At 44.3% G+C, this 12,785-nt stretch overlaps 1 protein-coding gene across 1 annotated transcript in view; it reads right to left on the reverse strand.

Moving 5' to 3' along the window:
* Positions 1 to 1,542: 1,542 nt before the first annotated feature.
* The window catches only part of arid5b (AT-rich interaction domain 5B), a 71,024-nt gene continuing 59,781 nt past the window's right edge, over positions 1,543 to 12,785 (reverse strand). Inside the window, exons 8-10 of the mRNA XM_054599973.1 lie at positions 11,845 to 11,942; positions 3,709 to 3,919; positions 1,543 to 3,547 (exon numbers count right to left, since the gene is read on the reverse strand). Of these exons, the coding sequence (XP_054455948.1) occupies positions 1,553 to 3,547; positions 3,709 to 3,919; positions 11,845 to 11,942 (2,304 nt within the window). The 3' untranslated portion in view covers positions 1,543 to 1,552. The remainder of the gene's footprint in view (positions 3,548 to 3,708; positions 3,920 to 11,844; positions 11,943 to 12,785) is intronic.

Consider the following 12,785-nt stretch of genomic DNA (forward strand, 5'->3'; position numbering starts at 1 on the left):
AACACCTAAAGCACACATGCCCTGCGGATGACAGACACCAGACCTGTGTCAATATCAGTAAATCTTTTCAGGTTCTTATATAATTGACTGTCTGACACAGTTCAGCTAAGTAAATAGAGTCATTAAGCACAAACACTAACCTTCAGGTTAAAGCGTAGCTGTTTAAATTTCAAAAACTCAAAAAAAGTTTGTGCCTTAACTATCAAGTCTGGTGTCTGAAAGCCAAAGTGTGCCATATAGTTTTTTGTATGAGTGTCTGTGCACTGCATTTCAGACGAGAGTGACAGTAATATCGATATTTCTACCCTGCTACAGAAGATAAACCTTAACAACTGTAGTGCTAACTCTAATCCAAGACTGCGAAAGGCACAGATATTTGCAAAGCAATAATATCCTAAGTGACAACATTCCTATCAAATCATACAGTGAGTCTTTTCAGCGTGTGGAATAAAAAAAGAGTCTGTTCACCAAAAAAAAAAAAAAAAAAAAAAAAAAAAAAGGGCTTTTCAAGTCAAGAACAAAAAGATGAAATGCTGATTTCTTGTGGTGAGCATTCCACAGCAGACGGCTGCTTCATTATGCTGGTCCGACAGACAAAAACAAGCTGCTACAGTCTACTCATCACAAGGGGCTTAAGGATCAAATTACTTTCAATTCAGAGAGTAAAAATATTAAAACGTCTGTTCATTAACCAACTAAATAGAAAAACATTCGGGAATCGTCAACAGATTGAACATGACAACTGCTTGTGTTCTGTAATCTGGACTGAAATATAGAGCGAACAAAGACCTGAACCGAGTAAAATGTGTGTCATACAGTACATATGTCATACACAGCACCTCTGAATGTTACGATACAACTATCTCATGTTATTCAGCACCGCAGTGAGTGTTGATGTCTATGCCGAGGAGTCCAGGGTGGATTTACTGCGGCACAACCCGGCATCAGCTTTCAGCGTGGAGACATGTAAACAGACGCAACACCACCGGCTGCCTAAAGTGTGATAATGCACTAAACAGCTGTCGAACATTGTTTGCGAATGGCGAAGAAACGCACCTCTATTTATATATAAAGAATTTCATTTACGTCGTCATGTTACTTGTAGTGTTTTTAAGCAAAAAACAGTTTAGCCCTCAGATGCAGTAAACAAATGGCTTTTCTCTGTTGCCCTCCACTTTTCACGCGTTCAGAGCAACGACCTGACTCATGGTGACCGAGAGCGGCAAACTGATTTGTGAGCACATACACACGAGCATTGTGCAAATAAGGAATACGACAAAAATATACAGTAAGTGGTGATAAAAACAAAGAACAGTGCAAAGTATATAAACAAATGCATACACAAATAAAATAAAAAAGAGAATGGAATTTTTCAGTCTGAGCGATGAGTTTATCGCTCTGCAATAAGTTTTTATGATCAGTGTTTATTTTTCGACTGAGCCACAATCCCCGAGCAAGAGAGACAGAAAGACGAGAGAGAAGCTGGAAAAGGTTTGGGAGGATGAAGAAGGAGACAGTGGGGGTGGGGGGGAGGGGGGGGGGAGTCATCCTCTCACAGTCTGGTGCTGGGGTGTACCGAGGACAGCTGAGGTGGTGGGAGGGTGGAGAGAGGGTACAGGTGGTGCAGCAATTCCCCGTACAGTGCCGCCCCGCCCGGGTGCCTGTAGAAGTGGTGCGGGCTCGGGCTGGAGGCCAGCAGCTGCCTGTGAAGCATCATGGAGTGGAAGGCCAACGGGGGCATGAGGGGGGACACGGCAGACTGGCTCTTTAGGTACTGCAGACCCGGGTGCTGCTGCAGCCCGTCGCCCGCGGAGACCAGGCTGCCGGGTGGGTACATGGCGGTGTAGAGATGTGGAGCGTAGGTGGTGGTCGGGTGGCCCTCGGGGAGATGGTTGTTGAGGTGAACGGCGTGGGCCGGCTCCGCTGGTTTGAGCTCCTCGGGGTCGCTGCGTCGGATGGCGCCGGCTGGGTGGACTGGCGTCACCACGCGGACCTTCCTCTCTGGAACGTCCTCGCCCGAGGGTTCCACCAGGCTTCTCTTACTGGGTCGGATGGGGCTGACGTGGGACGAATCGCTTGGGGCTTTCGGGCTTGGATACGGATGCGACGAGTCCGCTGGGTTCTGTTTGGGGGGGGAGATTGTCATGGGAGGAACTCTGCACGCCTTAGGGTGGGAATCCAAACCCTGGTGCATGATGGGATAAGGGAGACTGCAGAAAGAGGGCTTCGAGAAGGAGGACACCCGCTGGGAGAGAGGTTTAGCGATCGTAAAGTCCCTGGGCTCGTCGTCCGCCTCTCTCCGCTCTAGGTGTGTTTGAGTCCTGTCACCGTAGTGAGACCTGTAGGCCAGGCCCTCCTGCTCTAGGCCGCCACAGACGAAGCTGCCCTCGTGGTCCCTGCTGTAGCGCTCTCTCCGATCTCCGTTGGGGAAGCCAACCATCCTCTCCTGGCTCAGGCAGCTCTCAGTTTGCCTGTAGAGACTGTGGAGGTGAGGGGAGGAGTAGCAGTCGCCCGTGTAGCTCCGGGGGTGAGACGCCGGGCCCTGGAGTAGCGTCTCCCCAGAGTTCTCCACGCCATCCTGGGCGTGGGGGAGATAGGGCTGCCACGGCGGATTGACTTGAGGCTGGAGGTGACGGCTGGTCCTGCAGCTGTACGTCTCCGAGAGCTCCCCGGCGGCGCTCCTCTCCGACGGCCCACCGGTGGCTTGTTGGTGAGGCTTGCTGCTCTGGGCGTGCTGGATGACGGATGGCCTGAATATGGGCGCTACCTCCGGGACGCTGTCCGACACACACCCGTGCCTCTGCCCTACCACCTCCTCCTCACCCTTTCTCTTCTCCCTCTCCCTTTCAGGTACTGATATGACGGGGAGAGAGGAAGTCACCGTGGGATGTGGAGGCTGAAGAGAAGGAGCTGTAAAGGAGAAAGGGTTGGACTCACACACCTGCGAGAGGAGCTTCTTTTTGGCTAACGGAGACATGACCCCCTGGCTGGACTTGCAGTAGGCAGCCGTCTGTGTGGGGCTCTGGGTGGACTCCTTCTTAACGGACACGTAGTCTTCTTTCTCTGAGAAGGAATCTGTGCTCAAGTCTATACACTGTCTGTCCGCCTGCTTACACATGGGCAACACTTTCCCCACTCTCCCACCGTGGCTTTCTATGGAGTCTTTGGCCCTGGAGGAGGGCTCGGGCAGAGCAACATGTCCAGCAGGTCTGTTCTGGTCCCAGCGGTGAGGCAGGTAGGGGTTTTTAGGAATGAAATGCCCTTCGGTTGGCTGTTCACAGGTGAGTTTGGCTTGGAGGGCCTCGCTGATTTGCCTCCATTCAGGCCGCGGACTGGGCCCCGTGTGGAGGGGCAGACCGGCATGCGGGGCTCTGCAGTCCGGCTCTTTGGGGCAGAGTGAAGACGCCGGCTCCACTGCCAGGGACTCCTCTTTCTTTAGGGTAACATGTAACTCTTCCTCCTCTATTACAATCGGTTCATCTCTCAGAGATACCTCCTGTTTTATTGCTGCGGGCGGCTCTTGATTCTCCTCTTGCTCCTTGGAGTCCTGCATGCAGAAAAATTAAAGTTGTTATTGTTCTAAGACATAGTTCAGAGACAGTGTGAATTTAAGACAGAGGATGAAGCATTGATGAGAAAGCACACTAAATTGAATGAGTGAGGGGGGAATCCTGATGGGGGAGTAAATGGGAGACGTCTGTGACTGACCTGTGATTGTTCTTGGTCTTTCTCCGCCTCCTCTCGCTCCTTTTTACTCCCCAGCTTGGGGTTGTTGGAGCCTTTGAATTTCTTGGCCCCCACCCCTTTGGCTTTGGCTCCCGAGGCCCTCTCTTGGCAGCCCTCCTGCTTCTTGGGTTTGACAAAGGGGAGGGGCTTGTCATGCTCGCCTTTAACGTGCCTCTCATAGGGGAGGAGGAGCCTGGGGAAGAATGAAGGCAGAAGGAATGCAGATGAGTTTGTGGTATGATCACGTTATCATGTTATGTTATGTCAGGCACAATAACTGATCCATTTTTTGATTTATCACACAAACATCAATAACTTTTTACCAAAACACAAAGAAAACCACAAAACTATTCGTTTGCAAACATGAGAAAGGTGAAGCATACTCTGAACGAACAACCTTGCTTATTTTGGTGTCCATACTTAAGAATAATAAACAACATAGGTATTTTGTTTTGTTAATAGCAAAAACAGAATGAGTTGCAGCTTTGCCACAGGCATGCAGAGTATCAAATAGCTCCCTTTAAAACCTCCTTGTTTTAATACCTGGCAAGCAATAACAATCCTATTGTAATTAATCTAGGTTAGGGGAAATCCAGGTTCACATGAGTGCCAGAGTATATGTGTGTGTGTGTGTGTGTGAGAGAGAGAGGGGGAGAGAGAGAGAATGTGAGTCACCAGTCATCTCCTGCTGAGACAGATCACATTTGATATTAGTTAATCCTTGACAGGAAGGAATATGTGAGTGTTGTGTTTGTGGGCGTGTGGAGTGAATGTGATGGGGAGTGAAAAGGAGGGAATGTGCCTGGAAGAATTGAAATCAAATTGTTTAAAAGGAATATTATAGCATTTCATATCATATCTCATTATATATATTAATGTGATTAATCACAGAAGCGTTTAAAGTGGCTACGGTAAATATTTCAGCTGGTTACATTACGCTCGTTGTCCATTTGACATGATTAAATGGAGGATAGCTGCATGTGCTCCGAATTAATAAAGTACATACTAAGTGACAAGAACTATAGTGTAGAAAAAAACATTAAACTGTTTTTGACTTCTGTTATTTCTCTTCTGAATACTTCTCATGTCAATTTTCCATATCTGATGTCATAACTAATGGGAACATTAAGATCTGGATAACATAACAATACCCATGTGTAAAATAATGACATGAAAAAACCAGGGAGGGAAACTTTTAGACTTTTATTGCTCAGAAGAAGAAAATGGAAATTGGCACTAGACCAGAAATAAGAAACGTTGTGGAAGAGGAAACCAAGACAACTGAGAAACTACAACACTCTGAACTTCAATAAAGCTCCTCTGAAAGTCTCTCCAGCTCCTCTGTCAGGTTTTTGTACAATAACAATCCATAAAAGCCAGACAGAAACATGACTTTCTCAGTCATGAGAAAAATAAGGTCTTCTCGTGTAACGACAAGAGACAGTTGCAGTATTCCTTTTAAGGGACATGGCGGTAAAACAAACAATGAATCAAGAGCTGTTTCGCCTCCTCTTCAAAAGGAAGAGAAAAAAAGCCTCAGAGAGTTCAAGAGGCTCTGTGGGATTTTTTGTTATTTTTCCTCTGAACAAAAGTGCTGGCAGGGAAAGCGGTGAAACTACATTTCATACAGCTGGTCTGGCACCAGGCCCCAGGCCAAGAAAGGAAATGTACTATTAAATGTGACTTATTGGAAAGACGGAGAGCAAAAGGGGTTATGGAAGAGAAGAAGGGAGGGAAAGAGAGCAGAAGAAAAAAGAAACAAGGGGAGTGAAAGAGAGGATAATGACATGTTAATGAGGAGCACAAATTATTCTCAATGAAGGAACCAAGGATGCTAGAAAACAGAGAAGAAAACATGCAATCTCTATACAGCTGTCGTAATTTATTACAAATACCAAAGTGGTTCTCAGGCTGTCTATAATTAGCCATTATTTCCCAGAAAAGGGCAGGTAGATTAAACGTTTTGCCTTCATAAAACTGTGGATTGGATTTCATCAGGCTTGTAAATGTCTGTTCATCATGTGCAAATGTCCAGCTGTCCTTGTGATGAAAAGGCTATAAAACGTATGTACGTACACATATATAAATACATATACAGTATGCCGGGGTCCACTGTTGACCATCACAATGATCTGTGGGAAAGAGACGACTGCCTTGGCCTGGGTCAACTTTATGGAATGTCAATATGGAGTGGGGGGTGGGGTGGCACAGGCCCCGGATAATGTAAGAGCTGAGCCCGGGAAATTACTGGAGCCTTAAATAGTTCCAAATGGAAAGGCTTAGAAACCAGAAATCAGTCTCAGGAAGTCCCCTATGTCAGAATAATTTGCTTTGTTATGCTTGATAATTATAGGATGATTTACCAAAGCTGTAAGCTATTAAAACAATTCTTTCTTTTAGTGGGACTTTCAATTCCATTACATACACCTTTTTGCAGATTTATGTAAATTTACACAAGTGGCTGAATAAGCCAGTAAGGTTCAAGCTACAGGGCACTTTGTTTTTTTTACTCTCTGTTAAAAGAATAAGTGTACAATTATAATAGAACCCTCAGTGTTAACTGGAGTAATTTCGTGCAGTGTTTATATATAACTTAGTCATGATCATGTTATATAGCACTCATAATACAATACCACTTATATAAGTAGCAATTTCCTCCAAGGCAGGGGAAGGGTTGAGTTTGGCAGCCGCTGAATTAGTTGAAAGAGAGCCAGATGTAGTTCGTGATTAGAGCCACTAGGGGGCGTGTGCCGCACTCACAGATTCCAGGAAGGAATTTCATTATGGCAGGAGAGGCAACATTTTTATGAGGTCAATAAATACTTAACTTCCTCTCAAGCCAATTTATCACCCAGCTTTTGTTTAAGCAGCCGTTTTACATGTTGATAACAAGCAAGAAGAATATGCAGAGAATATGCAGAGATTAAACATTGAACAGGCACAGATAGAAAATATGTAATTAAGTTTAAAAAACATTGCTTAATACATGTGTTTATGTTTATACAAAGAATTATATCTGTATAATCTTTCTTAAGAATCAATAACAGGCTAAAGCACAACTTCAAACCACAACTGTCAACTAAGCATGTCTGTGCCTTTGAAATAATGGATTGCACACAAAGCACCTCCCCCAAAAAACACAACTTGGCAAAAACAAGGTGACTTTACCAGCAATGTGCTGCTCTCATCTGAGTTTTGTGTTACAGGAACAAGCAGTGTGTTCAAATCCAAGAAATGCCTAAGTCACCAAATAAAGTGGGGAAAAACCCTGCGGGCTGTTCCATTTCAACAATCCCCCCCCCACCCCACCCCACCCCATCCGTGCTGAAATTAATTTTAACTGGTGTTGTGTTAAGATCACAAGAGCTGCTTCACGCGTTAAAAAAAAAAAAAAAAAAATTTAAAAAGAAACTATTTAAAGAGCTGGTGAACATGCCCCCGGGGGCTGTAGAAAGATTTGGAGGAAAGGAAAATGACTTACTTTTACAAGCCTGTGAGGAAAAGAGAATAAAATAAAAAAGATAAAATCAAATCTTTATCGGATCTAAATGCAATGATTAAACATCATCACAGCAGTGAGAAAGCAATAACTGCTGTGGAGAAAGAGAGAGAGATGAGATGCCTGCAGAGGGAAAAACAGACATTGTAGCTGGTCCCTCTGCTTTGGATTCATGCCTCAAAGCCCCTCTTTTGTCTCGAAGCCAAACCACTTGAGGTGACCCTCATTCATGCAGTTAAAACAGGAGGGCAGCGCAGGAATGTATGAAAAACTTAAGTCCTTTGTCAAGTCTGAAAATACCAGATTTAAAATGACCTCTACAGTTCCCCCGGGGTTCGCTCTCATTAGCTGCCACTGCAGCTCGTGGTAAATGTTTTTCCACCATAGCAGGTGTGAGCCAAGAGTGCTAACTGTTTAAAATAAATGTGTGCTACTATGCAGAAAGACACACTCAAGTGTTAATTTTGCAAAAATATGCAGCATATGTTTCCACTCGCTGCCCTACAGTGGACCGAAATCTCTGCAAGAATGTCATTAATTTAATTTGCTACACTGAACTAGTTATTAATCTCAGTAGACTTGAATAGATTCCCGTACAGTCGATTGCCTGTCACACGTCAGTGGCGTAATTTGTGATTTCTCATTGCCACTAGGGAGAGAAACCTTGGACCTTTTAATAAATTCCGCGCATAAAGAAATCATCCAATATCGTGATTTGTTAGATCGCTGCAAAAAAAAAAAAAAAAAAAAGAAAAAGAAAAAGAAAAAAAGAGAGGTTTTATCACTGAATGCTCAATGAAGCGTTTTGTCTTCTGGAAACCATCTCGCTCTCAGAGGTTAAAATAGCCGCCTGCTATTTCAGTGTTAAGAACACGCAGCTCTTTGGCTGCATTCCAAGCGAATCTCACATCCAGATTCAGTAGGAGAGTCATGCATATGCGAGGAATTTGGCCATGCTTTTTGATGTGGACAACATGTTGAGACTTTGTTTATAGTGTTAAGGAATGCTGACAGACAATATGCAGACATGTTCTCACACTGCAACTTCTCTGCCTTATTTTTCTCCCCTACTTTATTTCCTAATATTGAATCATTTTTGCTTATTCATTTAAAATCTGTCATTATTTCGGTCTCCCTCTCTGGGGAATAAAAAAGCAGGGAGGACATGAAGGTGATGCTCCCTCCCCACCACCTCTTATTGTAATCCCTCTGCTTTAGAACTAGACCCAGGAGTAATTGAAATCTGTGTTTGAGCTACAGTGTTAGACAAGGCAAGCTAAAGTGTAATGCTCCACATTTGATGTATCTGCAATCCAGCAAGGACAATGCAGACGGATGCTGACGAGTGCAAGATACCGAGCATCCAGCTGAATAAAATTTTAAAAACCCGTCACCTTCTCCTCATTTTCATACCCAAATCTGAACTCTATTGTAATTCCCGCTGTGAAGACAGGCTCAAGGTTTCCTAATAATTATGAGCAACACATGTATTTTTATAGCTGGAGAGCAGCTTTAGTGGATGCGGAGGAACATCGATACCAGGAGGAATGAATGAAGGCTAAATCAATAAAACATCTAGTCGACTAAAATTGGAACAGGCGTGCATGGCTCTTAAAAGAAACACACATATCTGCATTTGAGCCGCAGAATCTTTCACAGGCCTTTGACTGCATGTTCAGCACATCTGGCAAACATCTAATACTTTAAAGATGAAATGATCTAATCCAAAACGCTTCATCTGTGCTCTCCGCTATTGCCCAAAAAGAACCTAAGAGTTTTTAAATAGCAAATTATTCTAAATTGCTTCTCTGTTGCCATGGATACCCCCCTTCCAGTATCCCCAATACCAACCCTGTTGTGCAATTACATTAGAGTGCCAAGGCATGGTGAGGAGGTATTAAAAAAATCAGTAACAGGCAGAAATGAACAGAGATGGCGAAATGTGATGTTTCTGTAACAAGAGATCACGTAGGAAACCAGGAAGATTAAATATGTAGGAGCTGTTAAAAGGCGCTGACCTGTATAATGAAAGAAACAGCATGAAGTGCAAGGCAGGGAGGGAGAGAGACAGAGAGAGAGAGAGAGAGAGAAAATGGCACAGCACAGAAGCAAAAGGCAGTCTATTTCAAGGTTATTGATGCCATCTTTTTCATGACCTCATTTTTAATTCAGAGCGCTGGGCCCTGACAGCTAATCTCGGGAAACGGTTTAAATAAATATCATTAAAGCTTCTCCCCCGTAGCTGCAGTGGCAGACCTTGGCTTGGACTTTCTGCATTGATTTTTTTTCCCTCCTGCCCGCTAATGAACGGCGCTCAGCGACTAAAAAACAGTAACTTTTGAAAATTACAATTAGCTTCCTGTTCAATTTCCAGCCATGTAACTCCATTACCGCCTGCTCCTGGACAGCATAAATATAGTGATTATGCCCCTGGCTCCGTCTCTCACAATAACATCTCCTAGGAAACCATTTCATATGATTTTGACATTAGGGCTGTAAAGGGATAATGTGTATAATCTAAAACGAGAGCTGAATGCTTGTGGATATCCACAGTCTTTAACCCAAATATTGCCAAGACAGCCAAGAATATCCACTTCATTTAAAGCGATTATGTCCTGAAATATTGTTTCCTTTCTTCCTACTAGCGTTGTACTTCACATTTCCTGCCCTACTGTACTTTGGCCCGCTGAGACAAATCAGAAGTGGTCCTTCAGAGGGGAGGGGAAAACAAGTGTTGTTCTAGTTTTCCCACTGTACATTGGTCCCTGTGAATTATATTTCTGTAGCACATTGACTAATGATTAAAGGTGGAAACAAAGACGCCTCCGGGGAGCAAACGCGCACTTCAGCGAGCCCGCAAACAGCCTCATTCATCATGCAGAGAGAATGGCCGTGTTTGCTGAGTTAATACAATGAAGCTAATTGCCCTCCAAGCAGCCCAAACACCGAGGCTCAGCTAAAATTATTCCCCTGAATGGAAACTTGCTCAGGTTCAGCTGATCCCTCTCTCTCTCTCTCTCTCACTCTCCCTCCCTCTTACACCTCCTCTCCCTGTCAGCCTGATATTCACTGCAGTGTGTGGATATTATTGCTTTGTATTGATTCAGCATTATTTTTCTCTCAGCTGCTTCTCGGTGGCTGGAGAAGGAAAGGCCAGCGCAGCAGCAGTCACACCTCAGCGCTTCCCACGCCGCTTTTTTCGTCCCAACCCCTGCCTGTCGTCCTACCACCCTATTTACAGCTGAAGAAAACTGATGAACAACATAGCTTTTCACATCTGGCTATCCAAGTCATTTTCTTGGCAGAGACGCATCGTACTGACTTGACAGAAAAAGGATCAAAGAAGTATTCTGACTTTCAACATTTGACCGGCATCATCTCTGACACTTGAAAGTGATATCTATTATTAGTATAAATAAAACATATCCCTGTTGGAGGCAGTGAGGGAGAACCAGGAACGCAGCGTAAACACTGAAAGCACCCTGAGCCGAAACATTTAGAAGCCACAGTGTCAACTTGTGTACGAATACAACACACTGAACAATACACTCTCACACCTATGGTTTCACAAATTTCCTGGAAAAGCCTCTGCGGTCGCCTCTGCCTGCGCTTGCAAATTCGCTTACAGCATGCAATCTTGACACAATATGAAGCTGCCCGGCTCCCTCATATGGTACCGCTGGCACATTGCTGTATTACTGACAGGTGTTTTTTATGTGTGTGTGTGTGTGTGTGTGTGTGTGTGCCTGAGCTGTGCTGATGCATGAACCTGCAGCGGCCGGAGGGATGTGGAGAGGGTCGCCCGGCCCGGAGGAACGACCTGCCTCATGAGCGACTGCTTTATCTCTTGTTGGGAAGATCGTGTTTGGCATTTGTTTAACCTTGGGAAAGTGGGTGTGTGTGCATGTTTGTGTGTGCGTGGGCGTGCGAGCGTGTGCAAGCAGCCCTGAATAATACCCTCACAGCTCCCCCAGGATCATATTCATATGCTTGCTTTGGTTCGGTAATACCATCTGAGTGATTATAATGTGGAGGTTCAAACTGCTGCAGTGTCTGACTGAATGATTAGTGGAATACATTAAACTGGTGTTTCTCATTTCTTTTTATCTTGCAGCTCTGTTTGCTTGCGATGCATATATGGTGGAGAGGATAGTTTACTTTATATATGTGCATCCATATAGGTCACTTCATAATTTAAAACTCTGCAGTCATTTTGAGCTTTTAAATCCTCTTTAGCCCGCTTGTACAGCAGCATGGGTGGAGTTTACTGCATAATTGGTTCCACAGTGCCACACAACTAATCAATTAATCCTACGAAAAAGAACTGAATCTCATCTCATCATGAATTGATTTGGGCCCATAAGGAAAGCATTTCTTAATCCTATTAGAACTGCATGCCCTGACAGTGAGAGACTTTTCTTCACATATGTGTAAGTGCACTGACTTCCCTTGAATAAGATCAATTCTTCTCTTGTAGTGGCCCTGATGTTATGAATAAAGCATTGTGAAATCATATCTGACGCAGCTGTGAGGGAGTTTTACTCACTTCAGGCGATGCAAACTGTTCCATGTGTGCATGCATAATTTGTCATATATAACTGCCGGACACGATAACTCACCTCTCATAGTGTCTCCGTGTGCACGTGGCGGCACTTGTGCTGCTGGGGTTCCCGCCCAATTCATCATATACATGCTTCCACTGTCTGCGGACTGTGATCTGGAGGGATGAATGAGGAGACATAGTGATGAGACAAAGAGAAAAAAAAAGAATAAGAGACAAAGGACCACAATGAGGTGAATGTAGAGTGAGGGAAATTTAAAAAATATGAGAGGAACATAGAATTGGAAGAAAAAAATAAGAAAACAATGAGAAAACAAAGCGGTTGAGATCATTTTGAGGTCTTGGGGAGTTACTGAGTCATGATGTTCCAGTTATTGAATCCTCAACACTCAATTCTCTAACATAATAAGCTCTGTTAACATCATGCAGTCAGTTGTTCCTGCTATAACCTCTTAGCCCATAACAAGTGATGGGCTACAACACCAAAACACAAAACTCCGAGCTGCCACAGAGCCAACGAAGCCTGGACATGAAACGTGAGATAATCAGCTGCAGATATGAGGGTTTTAAAAGGATACGAGCTCCGATTATATGAGCTGGATCCTGTTTATGGTCTGGTCTGGCTGTCTGTTTGGAAGACATTAAACTAAGCTAGCTAATGAAGAAACAGGCATGAGCAATACACTTGACGACTAAACATCAAACATTGACTTCACTTTGGAAACACGTCGCACATGAATAGTGAATGAATAAACGGCAAATAGGGCTGCCAAGTTAAATGCCTCGACCTCATACATACTCAGTTCTTACTCACTTCGGTTGTGTGTGTGTGTGTGTGTGTGTGTGTGTGTGTGTGTGTGTGTGTGTGTGTGTGTGTGTGTGTGTGTGTACGTGCAGAACATGTGGGTATACACTGTATGTGCATTTCACTTCATCTCCAACATGGGAAAAAATGAGCGATTCAACCAATTTCCTTCTGACCAGGGCAGAGCAGAGGAA

The sequence above is a fragment of the Anoplopoma fimbria genome, chromosome 6 (genome assembly GCF_027596085.1).
Source record: "Anoplopoma fimbria isolate UVic2021 breed Golden Eagle Sablefish chromosome 6, Afim_UVic_2022, whole genome shotgun sequence".
NCBI lineage: Eukaryota > Metazoa > Chordata > Actinopteri > Perciformes > Anoplopomatidae > Anoplopoma > Anoplopoma fimbria.